Consider the following 25,880-nt stretch of genomic DNA (forward strand, 5'->3'; position numbering starts at 1 on the left):
CAAACGAAACGGACTATTTTCCTTGCATTTTGCCTGGGGTGGGGGGCCAGCTTCACGCAGGTGCAAATGGCTGATGCGGTGGCGGCGTCAAGTGCCGCCTGCCCGCCCGCCCGCCAGCCAGCCAGCCCGTTTCTCGTTGCCGTTTGTCTTCGTTGCGCTCGCCTTAAACATGCCCTGGATTGATTCCCGAAGGCAGGCTTCGTTCGACGCCATATCCGAGGTGTGAAGACATTTTCAACTAGTTTTTGTCGTCGTTTGATGACAAAATTGCGAACTACTCAAGATGTGTTGTGTTTTTGTTTAGCTTTATCACGTTTTGACGTGATACTGAGCGGTGGATTAAGTCGGACAAGTCTGAAGGCTCCACCACTTCAGGTAAGGAAGGCACCACCACTTCAGGTAAGGAAGGCACCACCACTTGAGGTAAGGAAGGCACCACCACTTCAGGTAAGGCACCACCACTTCAGGTAAGGCACCACCACTTCAGGTAAGGCACGTGACATCGTCAATTTGGTGAGCTTGGCATCGATTCTTGACGCAGAATCGTGGCTCTCTCGAGCGGCGATAACGTGACATTGCAATGTCCCCGGATCATTCTTGTTGAACTCTGCTTCCCTCCAGGGGTACAACGTTGACATTACAACACCTTAGCGTTGTGTCTGATTCCATTTTTGCTAATGTTGCGCTCCGTGTTGAAGAGGTTCAAAAACTTTTGAAAGTATACTTGGGCAACTGGCAACAAAGTTGAGCCATTGAACCTGACTCGAGCCCACAGACCCCCCATCGCCAACCACAGTGAATTGTTCGATCTCGAAAACTTTATTGAACAACAGAAACGGCACAGCAGCAAGCACATAAAACTGGGAAATGCACACGCACTGCACATCATCTTAAATAGACACACACACACACACACACATCCAGCATGAGCAGTCAAATGTTTTTGTTGTAGCAAAAGTTAGCCCCCCCCCCCCAAAAAAAAAGATCCTCACAGCTCCGTCTTGGTCCCAGACGGAGACTCCCGAGACCGAATCCCCCGCGCGTCCGGGTCCGCCGTCTTTGCTTTCTTCTCCCTTTTTTTCTTGCTATCAACTCCTTCACTCTTCTTGTTGTGTTGTGCGATGGCCGCCCGGTCTCCCTTCCTTTTGGGTGCCCACTCCTCCTTCAAGCAGGCTGGGCAAAGAACATTTAGCGTTGCCGTGAGTGAGTGAGTGAGTGAGTGAGTGAGTGAGTGAGTGAGTGAGTGAGTGAGTGAGTGAGTGAGTGAGTGAGTGAGTAAGTGAGTGAGTGAGTGAGTGAGTGAGTGAGTGAGTGAGTGAGAGTCACCCATGTCCTGTCCTTTGAGCACGTGCTTCTCGCACAGGTATGTGGTCAAGTCTTCTTCCTGGCTGCCTCTGTACCAGTCTTCAATCACGTCCTCGTATTGCTCCACCAGCACGTCACACTGACACAGACACAGGTTGTGCTTACGGCATGGAATTGAGCCCGCCCGGATGCCCGGCACCCGCCCACATTTACCCGCTTCTTGAGGTCCGAAACCTCCGCCGACGTCTCGTTCCACAGCTCGTACGGGATGTCCATGACCACGTTGACGCCTTTATTGACCAGGCCGTGCAGCGTGGAGAAGGTCTCGGACATGCCCTGCGACGGACAACGGACAAAGTCTTCGGGATGGAGCAAAGGAGCTCGGGCGCGCCTCGACTCACCTTGGCAAAGCGGTTGCTGCCGCTTCTCTCCTTGTGCAGGTTGTACTCCAAGAGCCGCTGACACACGTTCTCCACCACCTCGATGAAGCGCAGGTCACTGAAGAGGGAGGGAGGGAGGGAGGGAGGGACGCACGGGCTTTTGAGGCACGCTCGAGAAAAGAAGTTAGCGCCAGCTAGCGTACTTACGACTTGACGTATTTGATGGGCGGAGCTCCCCTGCTGTCAATGAAACGGTAGTTGCGGTCGATGACTTCCTTGGTCTTTCCTGTTTCGTCGAAGGCGGACTTCATCTCGATGCTGACAAACTTGCACACTGAAAAGAAACATCGATAATATCCATGACTCGGGAAAGCATCGTGACAGACGGCAGTCACTTGCTTTTCTTCCATCAATGTCTGGTGAATTGGTTTCTTTTCAATGCATCAATTGAGGACGTCGCATGTGATACTACGTACTGATTAACACCATGACTGTATGATATGACGATATGATCACCTGCTGTTTCCGGCTATTTGAAGTGCATTGTGGGTGGTTGGTGATCGCTTACCTTCACAATTGTCCGGAAGGTGCACCCACTCGTCGTCGCCGTCGTGCTTCGCCGCCGTCCCGGCCGCAGTGACGCTCACCAAAAGCCAAAAACGAGCCGCTAAAGTCATTCCGCCCGCCAGCCTTTGTTGGACTCGCTCGTTTGGTCCTTTGAGAAGTTTAGGAAAGGGATTTATTTGATACGGCTTTCGATGGCTCATCTCAACTGAGAGCACTTCCGCTCTCGGCTCGGCTCGGCCCGGCTCTTCACTTCACCCACCAATCAGAGAGAAAGAAGTGGCACCGGCCCGACCAATCAGGATGCAGTACACACCGGCAGAGGCGCAGTACTGCTCGACGCAGCTCCGGTCAGTCGTGGTGCTAGTTTCTCTTTCTTTTCATGTTCCACAGGAGGGCGCTGCCCACCCCCTAAAAAAAATGCCCCTTCAACGACGGGTTTGGAACGTAACATACCCAAGGCAATGCTAGGTAGGTATATGTATTTAACTCTGACACACACACACGCGCACTCCGCTTTTTTTTGGTACGGAATAGCGAGAGCGTTTTTCTAAACTACGAGCTACAAGGAAATAATCAAGAAGTGGAGGCTCATTGCAGATACTAAATTAGAGGCTGGTCACTGTAGAACCAAAACGGACCTGTCAGAATCAGAATGGTGCCGCCAGGCACTGTAGTAGTTGAGGAGAGAGAAGGAAAAAAAACGAAGCAAGGCTAACTATTCACTGAATCATGGTGGCAAACTCTTATCCCTTCTATTGTTGAGGATGATGTGAGCTTATGCGAAAAGAACACACAACGCAACCCGTTGTTTGTTTGACTGTGCACAAAAGGATTCACAAATAGAAATGGTGATCTGTGCACTTGCCACGGCTCCGACACGGCATTCGAGATGAAAATGTGCAAAGCAGCAACCCGATATTTCTTTGAGTACTTCTGCACGGCAAATGCCAATGCAAATTGTCAACGGGATGATTTTTGCCCACGATTGGTTGGACAGTGTTGCATCTGTGACTTGAAATGGCATGTATGCTTGGCTCGGCATAGCGAGCTGGCCAATCGTCAGCTGGCTTTTGAGTGCAGCTCGCGTCGGAACGTGCTCGTGACGTGGCTCGTCTTTTGCCCAATAGAACCCTTGTGACCTGTGATGGGACTGCCGCTTGTTCTAACAAGCAGCGTTAGCCCGCATGAAAGTAGCTAGCAACGTGGACTGTGGCCGAGACGTGCTTTTGCGTCAATGGGTTCTGCTTTGTCGTCGACTCATTGTCTTCTTTTGAAGCACAAAATGATCCTCAACTTTGGGCTTTCCCACACATTCTTGTCTTGTCTCGCACACGTGAGTCGCAGCATGGCGAGACATCCCATCCCTGATCTAAAATGAGACGTATCAAATAGTACGAGTTAACCATTGTCAAGCGTGCTCCGCTCCGCTTCGGTTCGCCGCGGGAGACAATGCCAAAAGAAGAGCCGGCTGGCGGCGGATGAGCGTGCGTCTCATCGCAAAAGCTGACACTGAGTCGGCGGAGGGGAGCTGGAAAGATGAGAGTCGGCCGACCGGTTCCTATTCAGTAGCGCGGCCCACGCAGGAGCTTTTGTCCCTTGGCAATAGGAGCATCACGCGGAGGCCGGCAGAAAGAGCTGCCGACGGTGGCGCGAGGCGGCCGGCCAGCCGGCCGGCCAGCGGCGTCAGCCTCGCTCGCTCGCTCGCTCGCTCGGGCACTCTGCCAACAAAGCCCTTTGAATCGCTGAAGGTGGCGCATCAGCCCACCGGGCCGTCCATTAGCTCCAAAGAGATGCGTCCAAACGGACTTTGTTGATCATCACAATCTTTTTCTCGCTCCGTACACATCATTCAATAGAATCCAAATGTGTCACATCTCGTCCCCAGCCGTGTTCCTACGAGTCTCTTGTCTTGGTTTTTGTCTGTGTGCTCTCCCCTCCCCTCCCCTCCCCTCCCGTGTCCATGATTAGTTTGATTCTTCTCACCTGCCTCTTGTTACCTGTCGTGTATATAAGTCCTGTCTGCCCCGCCCTCCCTCACGCCCCGTCGGATCATTGTGTGTGTTGTTGTCTGAATGTCTTCATGATTCATTGTTGCACATCTTTGTCGGTCAGTCCTGTTGTTGGTTTTGTTCGTCAAGTCATGTCAGTTTCCCGAGTCTATTAGTTTGTCGCGCTGCTCCGTCCGTTCCGTGACAAAATGAGTTGGACACTTTTTGTCTCACAACATCCATTTTGCTCCATAAGACAGAGCGCTCGCTCGTAAGCTAATAGTTGTTGCCGTACGACTGTTGTATGATTTCTGCTCATTTGTGTTCAGCCCGTGCCTAATGGCTATTCGGTGTTAGCTTTTTAGCTAGCACACTGAAAGGCTAAGCTGTGAAGGTTGTCATGTATTTGTGCATAACAAAATACAAAAGCAAGCACCTTTGTAATGATGCCTTTATTTAGGAATTAACAACGTGCGCCAGCTTCTGGAAAAAAAAAACAAATCATACATTCATTCAGAGGGAAAAATCCCCTCCCACTGTCAAAGCTGAAAATCTGCGTGGAGGGTGAAGAGGGCGACCTGTCCTCTGTGTGTGTGCGTGCGGGCGTGCGGGCGGGCGGGCCATTCTGTTGGACAACAATTGTTTGACACCTGAAGTGCCACTTAAAATGCCGCTCTACGGAATCATTTGTAGTAAGCCTCCTGTATACACGCACGCACGCACACGCACACACACACACCGATGGTTATTAGTGTCCCCTGTGAATTTGTCCTTGTTTTTCCTGTTGTAGGAACATAAATCATGTAGTGGTATTGTCTGTGTGTGTGCGCGCGTGTTGTGTCCATGACAGTGGCCACACACGTACTTGTGTGAATAAATCATGACAAAACCACTCTGTCAAGAGACACTGCTGTCTAAATGTGTGTTTGCGTGTGTGTGTGTGTGTGTGTGTGTGTGTGTGTGTGTGTGACTGGAGGGGATAAGTCTTGTCTCGAAAGGCTGATGAGCCCCACTCACTCACACACACGCACACATGCCTCAGGGAGTCAGCCTGCCATTATTGATATTGGCCCATCCGAATGATTTATCTGAACTTGCGTTCAAAGGAGCTTCTACGGTGATCAATACTTGTCAATAATTGTGTTCAGAATTCATTGGTGGGCGGGGGAATTCTATGGTTTTTAAGAGGCGTGATGTTGGCCCGCCGGCCCTTATGGTGATTGTCAAGGTGCGATCGATCGATCGTCAAACCATATCGTTGCGATGCGGCGGAAAAACACTGTGTGCGTGTGTGCGTGCGCGCACGCGCGTGTGTGTTATAATGCCATTGATCAAACATGCCTTATAAGTCGGTGCGCCCGTGCTGCTGGACTGGTAAAAACATTGAAACAAGGCAAATGTTTTCCATGAGTCGCCCAAAAACCAAAATATAATAAAAAGACAAAAAGTCTCTGGTGGCGGTGGCTGCGCGTGCGTGCGTGCGTCCGTCCATCCAGCGGCTGCGCGTGCGTCAGCACCGTCACTTCCTGTCCAAGTCCAACACGGTGGATTTATTGAGCAGCTCCAAGTGGGACAAAGTCAAGGAAGAACTGAATCTTGGAGGCAAAGAAGCAAAAGACAAACCAGACGAGGCCTCTTATTGTTATTATTATTATTGTGATGATTAGCGTCATTATTACTGGCATAAGTGGGGTAGAAGGTGCTTCCTTGGCAAGAGGCTTGAGGGCTTCCTTTGTCCTTCTCCTTTTGTCTCTTGGGGCTACGTTCAAAGTGGTCCAGGTACTGGCGGCCGCCAAAGTGCTTAAAGGGAAAACGGCCCCGTCCTGGTCGTTACGGTGGATACGGCGCACCTTCCTAAAAAAGCTCTCGGCTCGGGCCGTGGGTGTTGGTTGGATGGAGGGAGGGAGGGAGGGAGGGATGCGCCGCCGTTTAGCAAAGGGAAACATGAGCGAGCCGGCCAAACCAAGAGAAGATGATTGAGCGAGCACGTGCACGATTAGGTGGTCGGTGAGCCGCTCGCTTGCTCTTGCGCTGGCTTTAAAAAAACATGGCCGCCTTCCTTGTGAAACGCGCCGGCCTTTCGTGCCCATTTCGAGTCTTCCGTGCCCGCCAAACAAAGTCAAGCGACCTCGCGAGCGTCGGGGAAACATGCACGCTCCGCGGAGCTCCAACGCGGGACGTCTGGACTTTTTCGGGACTACCCGAGACGGACGACAAACGCGCAAACCGGGGCAAAACGACGGCTTCTCGCAAAGGCCCGAGCGACGCAAACGCGGCGACCGTTTGGGCTTCAGAGAAAACAAAAGAAAAGCGCAAATTGCGTGGGGTCGCTCAGACTTGCGTGACATCTGTCCGTGGCAGCAAAAGGTTGGATCGGCTATCGTCAGAGTACGCAGAGAAAGGCGTCGGCAAAACACCCGCCGCAGGCAGACGAGGGAAAAAGCAGCGCGTGTCTGACGTGTGCGCGGTGGGCGCCTCGCTCAACATGGCGCTGATCACTGCCAAACGGGAAGCGGGCACTCGCAAATCCAGCCTCGGCCGTCAGAGCGGAAAAGAAACAAAAGGCCCGTCCGTCCCGCTTCTAGAGCTGCGTGCTGACCGAGTCCTCCGCGACGTCGCGGCCGTCCTCCGCGACGTCGTCGCAGGGTCCCACCCAGCCGCCCATCATCATCATCATCAGCCCTCCGCTGCCACCCCCGTCGCCCGCCGCCTCCCCTCCGCCGCCGCCACCTTGGAAAATGTCCTCGCTGGAGTCCAAAAGACGCGAGCTGGACTCGGACATGTTGGACGCGCAGTGCAGTGACTGGCAGGGACAAGGCGGAGGCGGGGGCAGCGTCAGGAGCGCGTCGCGTCCGTTTGTTCGGCCCACCCGGTTCAGACGGGTCTCGCTCACGCGCTCCGGTCCCGAGTCGGAGCGGCCCCCCCGCGGGAGGAGCAGCCCGTCGGAGATGGTGTAGGAGGGCGGCGAGCGCAAGGGCAGCGAGCGCAGGGGCAGGGCCGAGCGCTTGGAGCGGGAGAAGAGCACCGAGAGGCGTTTGAAGGAGTCCGTCTTGGCCGCCACTGGCAGACGCTGCAGCCGGCTCTTGGTGCGGGCCAGCGAGGTGGAGAGCGAGGACGAGAACCACGGCGACGCTAGGGTGCCGGAAGGCGGGAGCGCCGCGGTCTTCAGCCCGTTGCTCTTGGGTTTCTCTTCCCCCTCCTCCGCCAGGCCCTCCTCCTCCCCCCCCTCCCCCACCCGGCTCATCCCGGAAATGGAGTGTACCAAGGCGGAGACGCCGAGCGCGGGCGCCGGCCGGCAATCGTCCTCCTTCTCCAGCGGCACGGTGAAGCTGACGCCCTTTGCCCTCCGGTCGCCCGGCTCGCTGTCGTCCTCTGAGGCCACGTCGCCGGCGCCGTCGTCTCGTGCCATGTCGCTGGAGGAGGAGTAGTGTCGGCGAGGAGGACGCCGGTTGCCCAGGAGATCCAGGACCTCGTAACGGAAACTGGAGATGTCCTGCTTGAGCTCCTGGAAACAAAGGCAAAATGTTGATTGATGAAGAGCCTGCAGTCGCTTTCGATGCATCCTCAGCACTTTGCACACAGGCCTGTGCACAGTGAAGACAACTCGGCTTTCAAAGGTTAAAAACGGAGCAGGAGCAGGAACAGGAGCAGGAGCAGGAGCAGGAGCAGGAGCAGGAGCAGGAGCAAGTGGAGGGGGTCAGCAGCAAGAGGAGGTTTCCAGCACAGTGTGCTTTCCAAACTGTCCTGACTTCTCTCCGCCAAAGATGACGGGAACCTAAGAAGTGGCCGGCCGCTCGCTAAGCCAAAGATCCGTCGAGAAAAATTCCCCGTGCGGTCGGATCAGGATGATGGCTCCACCAGAATGACGGATAAATACGGCCGCCCGGGTCCACCCACCTTGAAGTTCTCCTCCGTCAGGCCCTCGTCCGTCTTGGCGCTGCGGATCATGGCAGCCACGTATCTCTTCACCAGGTTTCGGATCACCTCCTGTTGAAAAGGGCGCTTTACCTTGGGCCGAGATTGGCTACAAAGCCCGTCCGGGCGGCCGCGAGAATCCGTCGGCGTCAGATACCCCAAACCAGCGTTTGGTGTCGGTCCTCTTTGTGGAAACCCGGCTTACACACCTGGTAATGCTGGTTCTGTATCAGACTGTCGGCGTGACGCTCCTACGGAGAGGGAGAGAGGGTGGGGTGGGGTGGGGGGACAAGTCCAAATAATCAGGGACTGACGTTTTCAGTTGGAGCCCAGGCGGTTCTGGCATGCACCCATGGATTGAATTTAGAAACACGGTCGGAGCTCTTAACTTATGTGGGCTGCTCGTCTTACGTAACTCAGCAAGTGCGTCAGTGTGTGTGTGTGTGTGTGCACGCGTGCGTGTGCGTGTCAGCGAGCGGAGGTCTCCTCCTTAGCGACACGCTCAGCCTCGGGTCCACTCACCGTGAACTCTCGCAGGTTCTCGCACTTGTGTGGGTCATCCCCGGGCGGCCGGCCTCGGCCGCACAGCTTGTTGTGGAGCCACATGAGCAGGTACCAGACGGACTTGGGGCTGGGAACGATGTTGAACGGGGGCGGCAGCGTTCCTCCTTCGTCAAAGTAGCTCATCCACAGCTTTGTGCGAGCAAACTTCCACTCAATGTCAGCGTGGTCCTGATGGGCCGGGGGGCAAGCGGCAGGCATCAGGCAGGCATCAGGCAGGCAGCAGGCAGGCAGGCAGGCAGGCAGGCAGGCGAGGTCAAAAGGCGGCGGCGGCGGCAGCACTCACGGCGATGAGCTGGTACGAGTTGTTCATCATGGCGATGAGCATGTTGAGGAGAACCACCAGCGAGATCACGTTGTACGTCCCAAACATGGTGGCGCCCACAAACTCAGTGAACTCGTGGCGGGCTTTCACGTTGGTGACGTAGAGGTTGAGCAGACCGAATATTGACCAGAAGAGCGACTGCAGAGTCTCAAAGAGCCTGGAGGCGGACGTGGAGAACAAGCTGCCAATGCCAGCTCACCGCTCACGTGGTGCTTTGCTTTGCCAAAGCGCAAAGCCCGACCGGCCCCATCTGGACCGCGTACGCTGCTCTGGAAAAGCCAGCGCTCCCTCCGAAATTTAGGACTGAGCTGGAGCCGGAGAAAGAGTTCCGCTCTTTCGTCGAAACTTTGATGAAGCGGTCAGCAAAGCTGATATGTACGTATTTGCGCCGCATCAAATATTCAGCAGCGACATTCATTCCGTGCCGACCTGCTCGGCCAGAGTGTAAATGAGGAGGGGAGGCGACAGAGCATCGTTACTGGAAAGCGAGAAAGACGCCACGTGACGACTCGGCGTTTACTCAGTTACCGAGCCCCCCCCCCCCCCCGCCCCCCCTCCTGGCGGCGCCAACGGTCATCTGTCAGTCATGGCGGAGATGTTCCCGAGCCAGTTGTTTTGCCGCCTCCACACACGCGCCTCGCGCAGACGCCTCGCCTGGCACGCCGGTGTCAAACACGCCGACGCATTGATGCGGCGTGATGGACAGATGAGGCGCGGGCGGTGTGGGGGGGTGCAGTCGCCAGCGCAGCGTTCTCTCGCTTTGGCACACCAAACCATCCAAAGCCAAAGCAGGCCATCGCGGGAACGGCCACCTACGTGGAGAAGGCGTTGTTCTGACGCTCGCAGCGGATGCCCTTGCAGTTGTTGGGCTCTTCCGAGGCCGTGGTCTCGTAGTAGAAGTAGAGCTGGTTCAGGCCGTTGGCGAAGGCGAGCAGCACCTGTGCAGGGGGGGAATCACCAAATTGCCTGCTCAGCGCCCTTTGCACGCCACTGCCCAAAGACGCCAACTGTCAACCGGGATCATTTTCGGCACGTGACGCAGCCTTGGCCAGAACGGTGTCACTACCAGGCATTACCAGACAGTAGATGAAGAGGAACTTGAGGATGTCCAGCAGCATCCTGCCCAGGGAGATCTGCAGGGGCCCGAGGTGCGAGTTGGCGGTGAAGAGCGAGATGAGTCGCAGCGAGCTGAAGATGTTGGCGATGGCGAACAGAGCCTCTGCGATGAGCGTCGGGTGCCACATTTCCCACTCCTCCCGGGGCCGAGATGAGTTGTACTGGCCGAGAGAGAAAAGTCAAGCGCACGGAAGGAAACGCCGGACCGGGTGGACGTACGCATTTTGTGGAAAGGCTGTGCGCGGTTGTGTGGGAGGGAGGGAAGGAGGGAGGGAGGGAGTGTAGGAGGGTAGGAGGGAGTGTAGGAGGGTAGGCAGGCGGGCGGGCGGGCGGGCGGGCGGGCGGGCGGGCCGGCCGGCCGGCGGGCTGTCCATCAGCAGCTCACAGATGCCGCAGATGGCTCGGCGTCTGGTGAGCGAGCACGCTCTCGTTTGCTGGCGGACGTTCTCAAAGCACCTTGACGATGCCCGCCCGACGCTCGGCATTACCTTGACGTAGGCCACGATCTTCAGTGAGATGGTGGCCAGGTAGAGGGAGTTCATGGCAAAGTCCATCAGGTTCCACCAGTCGTGGATGTACTCTGTAAAGCCTCCGTCCCACATCTCTTTGATCTCTGCCCAGATGAATCCTAAAGTGCGCGCACACACACGCAGACGGTTTCTTGACATTTTGAACTAAGGTCGCTGGGTTAGGCTTAGCGTACCCAGCACCCACGGCAGAATCATCCACTCCACCACGGTGGGCGGCGGGCCCTGCATGTGCAGGTTGGTGCGGGCGATGTGCTGCGAGGCCAGCAGGAGCAGGAAGAGGAAGGTCAGGTAGGACGCCGTGTGACAGATGAACTTGATGAAGGGCTTCTTGATGAAGCGCCCCAGCGCGCCTTTGGGAGCCAACAGGTAGATCTGCGCCAGGCAGGGAAAGAAAGAAAGAAAGAAAGAAAGAAAGAAAGAAAGAAAGAAAGAAAGAAAGAAAGAAAGAAAGAAAGAAAGAAAGAGCCGGGAGACGTGGGTGAGAAGACGTGGGCGAGGAGACGGGGGGGCGCCCCGCTCCTACGCCCGCAAAGCGCCCCGCCGCCGCCGCCGCCGCCGCGTACCAACGAGAAGACGGGAAACAGGAGTCCGATGATGAAGCAGGTGACCAGCTTGACCGCCCAGTGGCGCCGCCTCCAGCCCGGGAAGCCGTCGTACCACAGTGTCGCCAACAGCTGCTGGCAGTTGGGTTGCGCCACAAACTGCCGGGACAGACGGACCGGTCACCCACGGGCGCACGCAAAGACGTTCCTCGGAGACGTCGTGTGAACCAACACGTGCTTCCGCAATACAAAGACACGCGGGAGAAAGAACAGAACAGAACCGAGGCAACAAAGGAAAGCTTTCCGTGCCAGATGGCAAGAGGGCCATCCCCAGAGCGTTTGGCCTCTTTGGGCCGCCGTACCTCCTTTTGGTGGTATTTGATGGCCAGCTTGAGCTTGGCCAGGTCGTGGCACTGTCGGGGGTCCAGCTCCTCGCTCTGGTCGCTGTCCCGGTGGTTCAAGATGGTCTCCAGCTCTCTGGAACTCCTGGCCTGGTCCAGAAGGTCTTTGGCAAAACGCTTGCACTGTTGCGACAGCTCCTCGTACTCCTGGCGGAACTCGTTCTCCACCTGCCCGGCCGGCCGGGGAGGCAGGAAGCTCAACTTGGCACAATTGAATTTTGCCAGCAATTGGCTACAAAACAAGGCCGACCTTGCTGAGTTCCTTCAGTTCCCAGCCCAGTCGGAAGGCGGTCAGGATGGGGTCCTCGCTGGACAGCGCAATGAGCGACGGCGACGCCAAGGCCTTGTAGATGTTGAGTCGAGAGCGCGAGTGCCGCAGGCTGTCCACCTGCGGACCAGACGGGACGCGTGGATGCCGTGCGTGGCCTGGCCACCTTGGCAATTTTGGAACGCTGCGCCGCTCGCGACTCGGGGCACCTCCGAACTGGAGACGCACTCCACGCAGTCGCATCGGATCTGGTGCGGCCTGGGAATGGTCACCTACCAGGAGGGCGGGAGAGGAGACGCGCGCCGGTCAAAGGGATGCCCGCCGCCGCTCGGCCCAAAGGGATGCCCGCCGCCGCTCGGCCCAAAGGGATGCCCGCCGCCGCTCGGCCCACGCGCTGGCCGTCGCTTACCTTCCTCTGCACCAGCAGCTTGATGATCTCGTAGTTGTTGGTGTGCGCGGCCAACATGATGGGAGTGATGTCGGGGGTGAACTCCGAAAACTGGCTGTCCATCATCAGCGAGGGAACCTGCCCGGAACACGCCAAAGTTGTGGTTTTTGCCATTTTGTCTTTTTTGTCCTCTCGGCACCGGGTCAACGGGCACCTGTTTCTCGCCGCTGGGCCGGCGGTGCGACAGCAGCAGCTCCACGGCGCCCACCACCTCCTTGCGGATGGCGTAGAGCAGGGCATCGCCGGTGTGGATGCCGTGGTCCAGGAGCAGCTCCATGATCTCCAGGTTCTCGTTCTCGATGGCGATGAGCAGCGCGCTGCGGCCCAGTGGGTCCAGACAGTTGACGTCCATGTTGTAGTAGACTTCGGCCTCACGGAGCGCGTGTTTGACGCCGGCGTAGTCGCCCTTCTCCACCGCCGTCAGGTAGGCGCGTTCCTCTGCCGACAGCTCCACCTCGGCCCGCACGATCTGCAGCGGGATGCGGTCGCGGTACGGCGAGTACGTCGCCTTGAGGGAAGACAAACTGCGTCAGCTGGCTGGCTGGCTGGCTGGCTGGCTGGCTGGCTGGCCGGCTGGGTGGCTAGCAGATGATCCGGTCCTCACCTTCTTGTAGTAGAGCTGAGTCATGGGATTCATTTGGACGATCTGGCGGGGAGACAAGACACCAAACCGGTGACTCCCCACACACGCTCGGCGACGTCGGTGCCCAGCGAGTCCCTCGTGCTGTCCGTGCAATAAAAGCAAGAAGCTCCAAAAGTCATTTGGCTTCTCTAGCTTGGAACAAGTCGGGCAACTCGAGCAGGTCACGCGCCTGTCGTGGAGGCCTTCCCGTCTAGTCCCGGACGCCGCAAACGTGCGCGTTGGCTCCAGAGGAGTAGAACACGGATCGGCACCCGAGGCTTTACGTGGCTGCGCAAGGGAGTGTCGCTTGCCCAGCGTTTGTGCAGAGGCGGGCTGGTGCGCGTGAGGCTTTTGGCTTTGTTTTTTGCAACTTGCACCTGTTGAGATGTGACACCTTTTTTGAGCTGGCCTCGCCCTCTGGACCGCTCAAGGGAGTGTCGCTTGCCCAGCGTTTGTGCAGAGGCGGGCTGGTGCGCGTGAGGCTTTTGGCTTTGTTTTTTGCAACTTGCACCTGTTGAGATGTGACACCTTTTTTGAGCTGGCCTCGCCCTCTGGACCGCTCATCTGCCTGGCTGGCCCCTCTGGACCGCTCATCTGCCTGGCTGGGCCCTTTGGACCGCTCATCTGCCTGGCTGGGCCCTCTGGGCTGGACATGTGCCTGGGCTCCGTAGACCTCTCACGGTGTGTCTGTCCCGCACTTGACGAGCAAAAGCTACACCCCCACAGCTTGCTTCCCCCGAGCTAGCCCTCCCTCCATCCCCATAGCTCGGCACCAAAGCGGCAGTCGCTCAAAGGCTCTTTGCTTCCAACCTACGCCATTCGCGCCTCCAAATAGCGCTCGCTTGACAAGTCAGTCCGCCAAGTGTCCCGTCTGTCCTCTGTCCCGCCCGAGATGACAAATGGCAAGTGAATAAATAAAAACAATGACGTCCTCTACTCGTGACCTTTGCTTGAGGCTGACAAACAAACATCTTTAGCAGATGAAAAGGGCTGAGGGAAAGCGAGCCAATCCAGAAAGTGTGTTACCCGATGATGCAACCTTTTTGTTGCGTAACGCTCTAAATTTAGAAGCGCAAGGCATTTGGGGAGACGGACGGGGCCGCCGACGCCAGTGAAGATAGCGCAACCCCAGCCGCTGCCAACCCTCTGCTTTGGGGGGGCTTCCTCTTTGCCGAGTTGAGTGAGTGTGCTCGGATCTCGACCCAGAGGGCGCAGGTCGGATCCATGGCAAGACACGGACCCCCGAGGCGCTCCTGACCATCAATAGCGCCGCAAAGCGAGCGGTGACCCGTTGACCGCCGCATTTTTGACCTACTGCCTCCTTCCCCGAATGTGACTGGCAGGTGTCAGCCGTGCTCTCCCACCTTCACCGTTAGCACGTCGTCGTCTGTGTCCCTCTTCCCTTCCTCACTTCACTTTCACTTTACCGCCCCGTCGTCACTCTGCCTCTGAGGCCACTTGCAGATATTGTGCAAGTGTTGAGGCTGCCGTTCCGTCATGCTACCGCCTCTTGAGTCAACCAACTTTCCTTCCTTCCTTCCTTCCTTCCTTCCTTCCTTCCTTCCTTCCTTCCTTCCTTCCTTCCTTCCTTCCTTCCTTCCTTCCTTCCTTCCTTCCTTCCTTCCTTCCTTCCTTCCTTCCTTCCTTCCTTCCTTCCCCCCTCCCTCCCTTCCTTCCTTCTTCCTTCCCCCCTCCCTCCCTTCCTTCCCTCTCTTTGCACACAATTGATGGCAACCTTTTATCAGCCAAAGATTTGCTCCCTCCCTCCCTCCCTCCCTCCCTCCCTCCCTCAGCTTTTTTGCCTTTTCAACACAATTGGAGCTGCTTTTCCCTTCAACTCGCTCCCGCTCTTGTTCTTTTGCTGTGGAGGCTGCAGAAACGTCTTCTCAATTCCTCCTTATGCTAGCGGGTGGGCTTCAAGCGTGGGATATTGATTTGCCTCCTCTGGCCTAAATGAAACGTCACGGTGCAGCTCACTGCGATGGACGACAAGAACGACCAAAGAGCGCATCGCTTTTCGCCTCCTCTCGGCCCCGAATGGCAGCCGCTTCCCTTCGTGACGCTCCTACGCGAGCGGAAGCGAGACTCTACGTTGGTCTCCGTGGCGACGCCTTAACACTTTGCCCGATTGAGCGTCGAAACGCCTCATAGTGGCTCCGCGGCTCTTCGGGCCCCGTTGTCCGAGTCTGCCCCCCCCCCCCTGAGCGCGAGGTCACGGCTCCAAACGCCAGCGCTCGATGGACGGACGGACCGACGGTTGGGGGAAATGGATGGACGGGCGGGCGGATGGATGGATGGATGGATGGATGGATGGATGGATGGACGGACGGACGGACGGACGGACGGACGGACGGACGGACGGACATCCCCGCCCCTTGAGCGCATGGCGCACCTCCATTTAGCAACCGTTAGCAGCCGCCCGTGTCTGACAAGACTCGATTGCTATTTCACTCGGACAGAGTGGACACATTAATTAAGCTGGACTACGAGCTACGACGGGCAATTGATTCCACAAGCACCGCTGGCATCACGAACGTGGACTTCTCGTGGTGACGTCCGCAGACATCCAAACGTGTCCTTCGCTAGATCGCAAAGTGGCCAAAACCTTGCATCTGGGATTGGCCCGAGACTCAAAAGGACGAGGAAATGAAACATGAAAGAAGCCTTAATGAAGGAAGTGGAGTCGAATAAGCCTCGCTCATTACTTGCCGGACGTACGCTGACATGTTCAAGTGAAACGTGACATCAAACTGGAACCCGGTCGTCAGTGGAGCCGCCGGGAGGGGTCGAGGACCGAGTAGGGCCAAGTAGCTTTACACTCACGCCGGCGTGAGCAAACCATGAAGGAGCCAACCAAGGTTGCCAATATTGCCAAGGTTGCCAAAATTGCCAAGATCGCAATCTCCGTGCCGAGTCCCAACACGGGCGGGCCCGAGGCCGCCGCTGGGCCGGATGCCGTCTCGCCACTCGTGGCGCTTTGCCTCATCAACTTAACGAGCGCTGCCTGTTCCTCAAAGCTGACCTCTTACGTCACACACGGCGTTTGCGCCCGGAGAAGAAGGCTCTGCCCCCCATTAGCAACATCTAGCGTACAAAATTGCAATCGAACCGAGCAAAATGTGGCGCTGAAGCCTTCCGACTTCACAGGCCGATGATGAAATGAGTTTGAGATTTTTTTTTTTTTTGTCCTTGGCGCCCTTGAGGCGAACACTCTTATTGATCGCTCTTGAGGAAATGGCAGCACGCCAGCGTCGTAAAGGATGATATGCGGCAAGCGCCCCCTGGGGGTCGCACGTTATGTTAACGACGCACAGCCCGCCGCTTTGTGCGGACTTTGAAAGCTTTGCAAAAGCAACACTTTGAATTTTGCCGTTTTGGAAATGGTTCCCTCATGCTTCTTTCTCTTCTGAGACACGATTCAATTGGGGTCTGCACTCCCACTTTCACGGACTTGCTCAAAGGTTGTTTGGCAAAATCCTCCGTCGCTTCGGCCGTGATGTGATCGCAGGCTTGGGTCTTAACGAGGCTGTATTTTATTTTATTTTATACTTTGCTGCATCGATGTCTGTTCACTGCGAAATTTGACTTTGATCGTCCTCGCGGAGGCGGCGCATGGCGAGCGTGACATCACTGATAGAGCGGCATCGCTTGATTACAGAAGTCCATTAGCTGCGGGACCGACGAACCGTCGTAGAAGCCAAACGAAAAAACGCCCCATTAAAAAGACTAATCGTTTGTAAGCAGTATTGGCCAAAAGTCATATTTTTTGAGGCGGTGAAAGTGACAGCGCGTTTATTGTCGTCGCAAGCGGGTCCGGAATCTTCGGGTCGTGACGCAAGTACGCCGCGGTCCCACTCGACGCCTAATGACACTTGCGGCCGTCCTGATGGCCACCATATTTTCTGCTTCAAAATCAAATTAGCTAATGCTTCCCGACAGCGATGCGGAAGGGGAGCAAAAGTGGAGTGAGGAGGCGGCAGGCGACGGCGCGATTAAACCAGCTTAACCTCCATCTGAACCCGTTTACCATCAGCCACGGGGCGATGCGGACCGCGTGCAGCCGCCTTCAGCCACGGTGGACTGAAAGACAGACAGACAGACAGACAGACAGGCAGGCAGACAGACAGGCAGGCAGGCAGGCAGGCAGGCAGGCAGACAGGCAGGCAGACAGCCAGACAGGCAGGCAGACAGCCAGACGGAACAGACAGACAGACAGACAGACAGACAGACAGACAGACAGACAGACAGACAGACAGACAGACAGACAGACAGACAGACAGACAGACAGACAGACAGACAGACAGACAGACAGACAGACAGACAGACAGACAGACAGACAGACAGACAGACAGACAGAAAGAAAGAAAGAAAGAAAGAGCCAGCATGTGCAGGTGACGCGTGCACGGTCGCGTGGCGGCTGCCAAAGTAACGGATGAGGGAATTGGCTTCGACCCGGGAGAAACCGTGAGCGTTTGCAAGAAGAGATGGAAGGAGGGTTCGTCAAAACCAAAAGGGAAGGAGGCCGCAAAAAGTGCCGCCCAGGGAAACGGCGCAAACCCATCCTCAGCCAGCTGCCAAATCGCAAAAGGCAGAAAGTGTGCAAGAGGAAAGGAGGCCGCAGGGAGCCCTCAACCCGCGCAGGTCACTCAGCAAAAAAGCACATTTGAGACTTTCTGCCGAGCTGCGCTCGCCCGCCTTTCCAAGAAGGCGCTCTCAAAATAGGAAGGAAAACATAGCAATGTGTCGCGTCGCGTCGCGTCGCGTCGCATCGCATCGCGTCGCATCGCATCGCATCGCATCGCATCGCATCGCATCGCATCGCATCACAGCAGGCTCCCAAAGCAGCGGACTTGCCATTTCCCGTCCATTCCTTCCGTTCGGGCCCGTCCATGCACTATCTACCATGTACATCAACAAGGGTCCGGATCATTACGACCGACGTAAACCTTTTGGAGTGAAGCCAAGTAAGAGCTCGTCCATCATTCATATCTGATGTTGTATATCAATACTGCTGACATGAGCATTTTGGAACGGTGATCTAGCAATATCTGTCGAGGCTGATCGCTTTTCCAAAACGGAGGCCTTGACCCTTTTCGACGAAACCATTGAATGTGAACAAGACCGTAAAGACCGCGTCTTCCTTTTGGAACGAGCCATTTCGCGGCTGGGGCACTGCGCATGCGTGTTAAGAGCAGGTGGAGAAGAATATTTTATTTGGAAGGGGGGGGGGGCTGACTAAGTGTTTCACGTGCAGCCAAGACGCTGGTTCTGCAGCGCCATCCATCATCTGCGTGTGCCTGCCCCCCTCGTGCACAAGCGCTGACGCGCGCGCTGATGTCGACTGCAGTGGCCGCGCCGCGCACCAGCTTGCTCCACCGCCATCTCGCGCGCAAAACCCGCCAAGACCCACGCAAACTCCGCAGCGCCCCTTGCATGGAGTGGGGCGTAGAGTAGCCACCCCCCGAGCGCCCGCCTGCCTGCTCGAGCGCCCACTCGCCTACCTCTGCGCTGAAGGCAACACTTTCTCATCACACGCGCGAGCCCCGTTGCTTTTGGGAAAGCGTTAGCATGCATCGGGCTACTTGCGTCCCCGTCCGCTTGACATACGCGGACCATAAATTGAACAGGTTCGAGGGGGAGGAAAGTTGTCTTACCTGTTGGCGAGAGGCATGTAAATATCCTCCAAATGAGTCCCTTCTGGTACCTTGCGCCTGACGTGCGTCGCTTCGCTTCCTTCCCCAGAGTGTCTCTGTCTGTCCGTACGTCTCTCCTTCCCGCGGGAGCTCCTAACGCACGCACACACACGCACTCACACACACACACCGCCGCCCCGCTCCTCCCCCACGCCCCTTTCCTCTTGCTTTCCGCGGGATCAACTCGTCCTGGCCGCGCCGCCTGGACGGGGACGGAGCGGTTCTCGGTGCTGGGGACTCGGCCGCAGCCGCGTCTGTCGCTCGGCGCGTGCCATCCTTTCTGTGCGTTGGGGCAGGGGAAGCGTCGGTGCGCGCATGCGTATGTCGGGAAGCGGCGTGCGGCAGCTACAGGTGATGACGGCCCATTCCCGCTATTCCAAAGAGAACGTCTGTGCTGCTGCTGCCGCTGCCGCCGCCGCTGCCGCTGCCGCCACCGCTGCCGCTGCCGCTACTGCGCCTGGTAGCGATGCTGCTGATGCTGCTGCTGCTGCTGCTGCTGCTGCCGCTGCTGCTGCTGCTGCTGCCGCTGCTGCTGCTGCTGCTGCTGCTGCGCCTGCTAGCGATGCTGCTGCTGCTGCCGCTGCTGCTGCTGCTGCTGCTGCTGCTGGTGGTGGTGGTGCTGGTGCTGGTGCTGCTGCTGCGGGCAAGAACACGCAACCAGTGTGTTGCGTACGTACCGCCCCCTCCTCCCATTTCTTCAAAAGACGCACGCACGCACGCGCACGCAGACACATCGCAGGGCCGGCCCTGAACAAGGTGGTCGTCAACTGGTGGAGAGAGCGCCAAATAATAATAATCATCCATCCATCCGTCCGTCCGTCCGTCCGTCCGTCCGTCCGTCCATCCATCCATCCATCCATCCATCCATCCATCCATCCATCCATCCATCCATCCATCCATCCATCCATTTTCTATACCGCTTGTACCACTTTTATTATAGACCAAATTTCTGATGATCGCGATTCAAACGTGAACAAATAAATGTGTACTTTTTATGATTTCAATATGACTGAAGTTCTAAATCGTGAGTTAGCGCGTGTCACGTCCACACCTGGACACGGCGCTGCATTGGGTCCTCTTGCTCTGCACAAAATGGGATTTAAGAAGCGCTCCTTGAGCGCGGACGTGTTGTGCTCCGGCGCCGTACCGGAAACACCACCATTTCCACTTTCGTGCAATGTGTTTCTTTCATTCGATAGCTGCAGCTGTGGCCTTGACCTTTGATTCGCGCTCTCACGTTCAGCCTATTTAGTAAGGTTCAGAAATGTATGAACATTTAGTTCATTTGTTGAAATAGACATCTCCATTTATGTTTGAAAATGATTGACACTGTTACTCATGAGTAAGAGTGTCAATCATTTTCTTGCAGCTGCCGAAACCACTGGCTCCTGATTGGTTAGTTTAGGTCAGGTGACGGGGAATACGGAAGTGTCGGTTGATACGGCGAGTGAAGAAGAAGTACAGTGCTGTCGAAAAAGGAATCCGTCTCCCTCCTGCTCTTTCATTTTCTTTCAAGCGTGTTCCATCCACCGCTAACGAAGCCTCACGTTGGACTTCTTTGTTGCCATGTTTACGAGCTCTCACGGCGGGAAGAGAAGTGCGACTGCACCGGCGTCTCGAGCGCGACCGATGCCGGACAACACGTCCGTTCGCAGTGTTTCGATTGTTTTTTTCCCCCCATTCTATATAATATTGTTTGGGTGCAATTGGATTCACCAAATCGGTGCTATTGCCGCGCCGGCACTCCTAGGGTGGATTGGGAAATGTGGTCGATTTGAGGCAACGCACTAGCGCGTTTATCCACATGGCGCCGCCATAATCAACAAAAAGTGAAACATGACCTGTGGGCTTTGAAAAGCACGCGGCGACGACGACGACGACGCCGTCGTCTGCGCTTACGGGTTGTTTTATGATTTGATTCCGATGCCGCTGGAAGGTCCAGAGCTCTGCAACGACTATGCACAACTGCATGCACGCTTACAAGGTTGACCACGTCAAAGCTCTGGACCAAAGCATTTTGTTTTGTGTTCCTCCAGACAGAGCTCCCAAACGACTGAGAATCAAATGGGAGGGAGGGAGGCAGGCAGGCAGGCGAGCAGGCAGGCAGGCGGGCGGGCGGGCGAGCGAGCGACCTCATTACATCTGCAAGCCGACCGTGCAAATAAGCCTGGGGAACACCATCAACTCACATCTGTCTTCTCTTGTGAACCTTTCTTGCTGAAATGCAACAACGCGACTTCAAATAGCGAGATGGCATTTTGTGCTAAGTGTGAGATGCAAGAGGTTGTGGACAGCATCTGGGAGAGGTTTGAGCCTGCGTGCAATTCAGTCCAAACAGGAGATGGCCATCCATCCGATAAGGAAATGGAGGCAAAGGGCGCGGCTCAGATCAACTCCACCGATACATAGGCTCCACCTCTCAGATAAAAGGCCATCCATCCAGTGGAGCGTGTCCTCGGGGCTTTTCCAGACGCACGACTCCCTGGACCTTGCCTCAACAGAGGCACAGTCCGGGTTGAGCAGAAGCTCTGTAGGTTCAGGGTGTCTGGAGAGACGTGACAAGACAGGCGAGCGCCAAGCCGCGCTCACGTGAACACGCGTGACATCATGAAGGAGTCGGAGCAAAGCGGGGACAAGCGCGAGGAGGACATCCCTCCGAGCAGGGACTCTGAGCAAGGCTGGCCGCAAGCCTGGCCGCGAGGCTGGCCGCGAGCCTGGCCGCAAGCCTGGCCGCAAGCCTGGCCGCAAGCCTGGCCGCAAGCTTGGCCGCAAGCCTGGCCGCAAGCCTGGCCGCAAGCCTGGCCGCTCCGAGCCGCCGCTCGCCTCCGCCTGGACGCACTGGACTTCACCGACCTTTGGGATGAGGAAGACCTGCAAGTGGACGCAGCGAGCCACTCGGGCAGGGCCTGGAGCGAGGAAGGCTCCTGTGGCGTCTTAGCGCCTCCTCCACCCCCACCTCCTCTGGAGGACTCCCCCGTTAAAAGCGCCACCCTGAAGCTCCACTGGCGGCCACTGCAGAGCGTGCCGCCGCTTCCCAGGAGGACTCGCTTCGGAACACGGAGCATCTGGAGCCTCCTGGAGCCGGTCCGACTGGATACAGCGCGACTGGCCTTCCTGTTTGAACGCAAGGGCAAGAGCTCGGCTCCTTTGGCCGCCGGACGAGGGGTAAGAAGAGTCCACGTCCATCCGTGAGTACATCCACTTGAGCTTCAGCTTCTGCCTCGCAACCCAGAAACGTGTTTCGGTGCTGGGGCTGGCGAGGAGTAACAATATCAGCATTACCTTGAGCGGCCTGCCTCCGCAGCACCTCCTCCCGCCCGCCATTTTCAGCATGGATGGCAGCGTCCTGGACCGCGAGGACATTCGGGTACTGCGCCGCTCATTCACTTCTCCGCTTCTTCTCTGCTCTGCTCTGCTCTGCTCTGCTCTGCTCTGCTCTGCTCTACTCTACTCTACTCTACTCTACTCTACTCTACTCTACTCTACTCTACTCTACTCTACTCTACTCTGCTCTACTCTACTCTACTCTACTCTACTCTACTCTACTCTACTCTACTCTACTCTACTCTACTCTACTCTACTCTACTCTACTCTACTCTACTCCTGCTCTGCTCTGCTCTGCAGCGCCTTCAAACGCTGATCCCGACCGAGGAGGAGCTTCGTCTGATCAAGGAGGCCAAAGGCCGCCACGCCGACCTCTGCCTGGCCCCGGCCGACCTCTGCCTGCTGGCTCTGGGGGAGATCCCTCACCTGGGCTCCAGGCTTCAGCTGTGGGCCTTTGTGCTGGATTACGACTCCTTGGAGCAGGTGAGCGACCGGCGTTCCCGGCCTCGTCTCGGAGCTCTGGCGTGAACGGCCGGCCCACCCGTTTGTTAGGAGATCGCCAAGCCCCTCTTCTACCTGAAGCAGGCCATGGAGCAGCTGCTCGCCAGCCAGACCTTCAGACACGTTCTGGCGACGGTGTTAGCCGTGGGTAACGTTCTCAACGGATGCAAGGTGAGCGCTCGCCTTGCTTGCGGACAGGCGGCGACCTCCCTCGGCCCGTCAGCAGCTCTGCTCATCTGCTCATCTGCTCGCCGGCGCGGCCCAGGCCCGGGGCTTCGAGTTGAGCTACTTGAGCAAGCTTTCTCAAGTGCGGGACACGCATTCCCGCCAACCTCTTCTGCACCACGTTTGCGCGCTCGTGCTGCAGCTCTACCCGCACTCCTCGGACCTCTACTCGGACCTGAGCGCGGTCAGCAAAGCCGGCAAGGTGCAGCGGCGTTCCCTCCCCGACCCATCGGGCCGTCCAAAGTTCGAGCGGGTCGAGCGCTTCGCATCTGCGTGTTTGCAGTGTGACTACTTGCTGGTCCGAGCCAACCTGGAGCACCTGGAAGCCCTGTCCGAGGGCTCGTGGGAGCAGATGACCACCCTTTTGGATCACCCTTCGGAGCTGCCAAATCTTCTGAAAGAGCGCGCCGACAGGACCGAGGTCCTGAGGGCTGTTCACCGTCGGGTGACCAACAGGTTGGTCGCTTGCTGGCGGCGACCCTATGAGAGACCTGCCTTCTAGCCAGCGCATTTGTGCAGGTTCCACTCCTTCCTCCTCTTCCTGGGCTACTCCAGAGCCATGGCGCGAGAAACCAGAGCGCAGGACTTCTGCAGAACCATCAGCAACTTTTCCCTGGAGTTTCGGGCCGCTCAGCAGACGCTCCTCCGCCACAAAGAGCGTGCCGCCAGAAGCCAAAGGGCCAAAAGTCCGCCATCTCGCACCGAGGTACGTACGGCTACCAAAGCGGGGCTGCGGCGGGGGCTGCGGATGCTGCGCCGGCGGCTGCTGCGGCGCCGGCTGCTGCGGCGCCGGCTGCTGCTGCGGTGGGCAAGCAAAGCCGCCGGCGGCTGACAGGCTCCGTGCCGCTCCACTAGCAAAGCGAGCAACATTCTATGCTGGAGGAGGTGCTGAGAAGACCCGAGTCCGCCTCCGGGCCGGACAGGGCTGTACCTCCGCGCCGCGGGAGGATCTCCAGCCTCCGAGGTGAGGCCGTGACGCTACACTTCAAGTCTGCTTTCCCCACCGACCAAACCAAATGGGATGGGTTTTTGCGTGCGAGCCAGGTCCGGTCTGCAAGCGCTAGCCCATGAAGAGCGCCTGCGGTTTGCTACGAGCACAAAGTAGGAACGCCATGTCTGCATCGTTCTCATTTGTCCTCTTGCGCTTTGGGGAGGGCGCCACCGGTGACCCACTCCAGTCAAAGAACGTACGAGGGACACGCTGGCGTGGTCACGTGACCCATCGGCAGGAGAAGAAGCTCAAACAACGTCTAGAATCATCTCGTGTGCCGCCGACCGTTGGTCCGGCGTCCATTTTGGGGGAATGACTCGGTTGGTCTCGTCAGCTCCGTTTGTTGGCGCTTCAATCCCGTTTTGAAATAAAATATGTCGAGCGAGGTGGCGGCAAGATGCGTTTTGTCTGGGTGCGAGAGGTAGCCTTTTGCGAGCCACGACGACTTTTGCGCTTGACATTTATGAAGACGGATCACGTGCAGACGGATGGCTTGCTCTACATGTGCGCTTGAATGCAAATTGTGCGCTTTGGTGGATCACTGGCAGCTTTGCAAATGGAAACGAGCCCTTGGCGACTTCCGAACACGTCCTCATCGTGTTTGAAAAGGCCCCCGGAATATTCCAATATTTCCCGGCGACCGTAAACGCCTTCTTTTTGCACGTGTCAAGATTCAAGAGTTTTTATCCGCCATGTTTGAGCGTGCCAAACAAGGAATTGGACTTGGGTAAATCACAGCCTCTGTTCAACATTTAGGTGACTAACAACAACAACAACAACACTGTTGGCCATGTGAAAAATGGCAAATATTCTCAAACATCCCCTGATCTTAAAATACGTCGACATTGTGTTTGAAAGCTCGTTGTGTCTTAATAGGTTGAAATGCGTGGTATATGCAAGCCCCTAAAAAACACCCAAAAACTCGAGTCATAAATACTGTTTGAAGTTTAATCTTGCTAAACAGTGCCACCAAGTGGAAGGCCTTGGCAGGCCGGCGTTTAAATGGGCCGCCCAGGCGAAGGAAGGAAGAACTGGTTGGTTGACATCTCATCGTCCAATAAGAGTTTAAAAGGAAACAACCAATCGCCGCTATTCAATCAGGGACGCGCGGTCGCCCACTTTTCTACGCCTTGGACCGAAAAACAAACGAAGCAAGCAAACTAGCGGCTTTGGCATGGACCTTTTGACCAATAGAGGTAGGAGTGTATCTTTCTCTCATTTGACGCGCGCAGAGCTTCAAAGTGTGATGTTTGAAGCTCAAACGCTTCACGACGCCTGTAGAAACGACGTTACATTAGAAATCAGTCGAGGTCGATTCAAGTATGTTGGCAACAGACTCCGAACTTTTCCAGGGGACGCAGCCTGCCCAATTAAGGAAAGGCCGGCTTGCGATTGGTCAAACAAGTCACATGTCACTCATTGCAATGGACCAATGATTTTCGAACAGGCCACTCCGTCGAGCCCTAAAGCTCGTTGAAATGGGACCATTTCAGTTGAAAAAAATTGCAAATCCAAAGATTTATTTACAATTGGGCTATTTCATCTCAAATCATTTAACCTGACTTCTTTTTTTTTTTTTTTTGTGAACGATTTGTATATTATTGGAGCCCCATGCAGCCTCGTCCGGCAAGCGTGCATTGACATGTCTTGTTTTGCTAGCGGGGCGAGGTTTCCAGAGAAAAGCCGGTGACATCTGCTGCCATGGCAACACCATTGTGTTCCCTCCTCCCAAGCTCCCCCCTCACCTCGCCTCGCCTCGCCTCGCCTCGCCTCGCCTCGCCTCGCCTCGCCTCGCCTCGCCTCGCCTTGCCATCCATCGATCCAGCCAGCCACCCACCGACCGCGTTCTTACCGCCCCCTGCTCCACCTTCTGCTTGTGCGCTTTGTCCGCGTTGTCTTTGCAGACTTTGACACGAGACGGCCGGGTGTGTTTTTCGCTGACTGGCCAGGGGGGTGCGGCTTGGTGCGGATATCAAGAAAACAAACAAACAAACAAACAAACAAAACCAAAAAAAAAAAACCACGGAACTCCCCCCCCCTCCCCGTTTTGATTGGGGCGCTCAGAAATGAGTGAGGACTACCACTACAGACTGGATCCCAGCGATCGCCTCAATGGCTTGGGGCAGAGGAAGAAGAGACCTAAGAAGGTAAATGAATGTGCCTCAATTTTGGGGCCAT

At 56.5% G+C, this 25,880-nt stretch overlaps 3 protein-coding genes across 7 annotated transcripts; 1 reads left to right on the forward strand and 2 right to left on the reverse strand.

The window, feature by feature from the left end:
- Window positions 1-800: 800 nt before the first annotated feature.
- On the reverse strand, window positions 801-2,514 carry cnpy3 (canopy FGF signaling regulator 3). Its single transcript, XM_049743806.2, has 6 exons — window positions 2,254-2,514; window positions 1,893-2,019; window positions 1,707-1,803; window positions 1,519-1,641; window positions 1,327-1,444; window positions 801-1,173 (listed from the first exon to the last, which is right to left on the reverse strand). Exons 1-6 carry the CDS (start codon window positions 2,450-2,452, stop codon window positions 989-991), a joined length of 849 nt encoding a protein of 282 aa, XP_049599763.1. The 5' UTR covers window positions 2,453-2,514; the 3' UTR covers window positions 801-988.
- si:ch211-63p21.2 (FH1/FH2 domain-containing protein 1) lies at window positions 2,459-24,088 on the forward strand. Of its 4 annotated transcripts, none has more exons than XM_049743707.1 (8): window positions 2,459-2,599; window positions 20,698-21,826; window positions 21,894-22,028; window positions 22,286-22,468; window positions 22,538-22,657; window positions 22,752-23,167; window positions 23,231-23,417; window positions 23,567-24,088. In XM_049743707.1, the coding sequence occupies exons 2-8, from the start codon at window positions 21,269-21,271 to the stop codon at window positions 23,780-23,782; spliced, it is 1,815 nt and encodes a 604-aa protein (XP_049599664.1). In that variant the 5' UTR covers window positions 2,459-2,599; window positions 20,698-21,268; the 3' UTR covers window positions 23,783-24,088. The 4 variants fall into 4 exon arrangements, with proteins under 4 accessions (XP_049599664.1, XP_049599679.1, XP_049599673.1 ...); XM_049743722.2 differs by lacking the exon at window positions 2,459-2,599 and having other exon boundaries at window positions 19,458-21,826; window positions 23,567-23,675; window positions 23,756-24,088; XM_049743716.2 differs by lacking the exon at window positions 2,459-2,599 and having other exon boundaries at window positions 19,458-21,826; window positions 22,752-22,913; window positions 22,995-23,167.
- On the reverse strand, window positions 4,674-19,060 carry trpc5a (transient receptor potential cation channel, subfamily C, member 5a). Of its 2 annotated transcripts, none has more exons than XM_049743608.2 (17): window positions 18,623-19,060; window positions 12,951-13,070; window positions 12,501-12,854; window positions 12,308-12,424; window positions 12,108-12,170; window positions 11,881-12,018; window positions 11,592-11,798; window positions 11,251-11,388; window positions 10,861-11,059; window positions 10,646-10,785; window positions 10,118-10,318; window positions 9,858-9,979; window positions 9,003-9,198; window positions 8,678-8,887; window positions 8,365-8,406; window positions 8,138-8,227; window positions 4,674-7,745 (listed from the first exon to the last, which is right to left on the reverse strand). In XM_049743608.2, the coding sequence occupies exons 2-17, from the start codon at window positions 12,981-12,983 to the stop codon at window positions 6,822-6,824; spliced, it is 3,174 nt and encodes a 1,057-aa protein (XP_049599565.1). In that variant the 5' UTR covers window positions 12,984-13,070; window positions 18,623-19,060; the 3' UTR covers window positions 4,674-6,821. The 2 variants fall into 2 exon arrangements, with proteins under 2 accessions (XP_049599565.1, XP_049599555.1); XM_049743598.2 differs by having other exon boundaries at window positions 12,951-12,992; window positions 18,623-19,059.
- Window positions 24,089-25,880: the final 1,792 nt, after the last annotated feature.

The sequence above is a fragment of the Syngnathus scovelli genome, chromosome 1, assembly GCF_024217435.2.
Source record: "Syngnathus scovelli strain Florida chromosome 1, RoL_Ssco_1.2, whole genome shotgun sequence".
Lineage (NCBI taxonomy): Eukaryota > Metazoa > Chordata > Actinopteri > Syngnathiformes > Syngnathidae > Syngnathus > Syngnathus scovelli.

Excerpts from the sequence above, each read along its gene's own strand:
- si:ch211-63p21.2 (XM_049743707.1), top strand. The coding sequence starts at position 21,269 with ATGAAGGAGTCGGAGCAAAGCGGGGACAAGCGCGAGGAGGACATCCCT. Across the intron at positions 21,827-21,893 it reads CTTTGGCCGCCGGACGAGGG|AAACGTGTTTCGGTGCTGGG; the intron begins GTAAGAAGAGTC and ends CTCGCAACCCAG. Across the intron at positions 23,418-23,566 it reads GTCCGCCATCTCGCACCGAG|CAAAGCGAGCAACATTCTAT; the intron begins GTACGTACGGCT and ends CCGCTCCACTAG.
- cnpy3 (XM_049743806.2), bottom strand. The coding sequence starts at position 2,452 with ATGAGCCATCGAAAGCCGTATCAAATAAATCCCTTTCCTAAACTTCTC. Across the intron at positions 2,020-2,253 it reads CCTTCCGGACAATTGTGAAG|TGTGCAAGTTTGTCAGCATC; the intron begins GTAAGCGATCAC and ends GTTTCTTTTCAG. Across the intron at positions 1,804-1,892 it reads CCCATCAAATACGTCAAGTC|TGACCTGCGCTTCATCGAGG; the intron begins GTAAGTACGCTA and ends CTCCCTCTTCAG.
- trpc5a (XM_049743608.2), bottom strand. The coding sequence starts at position 12,983 with ATGAATCCCATGACTCAGCTCTACTACAAGAAG. Across the intron at positions 11,060-11,250 it reads TGTTTCCCGTCTTCTCGTTG|ATCTACCTGTTGGCTCCCAA; the intron begins GTACGCGGCGGC and ends TGCCTGGCGCAG. Across the intron at positions 8,888-9,002 it reads ACTCGTACCAGCTCATCGCC|GACCACGCTGACATTGAGTG; the intron begins GTGAGTGCTGCC and ends CCGGCCCATCAG.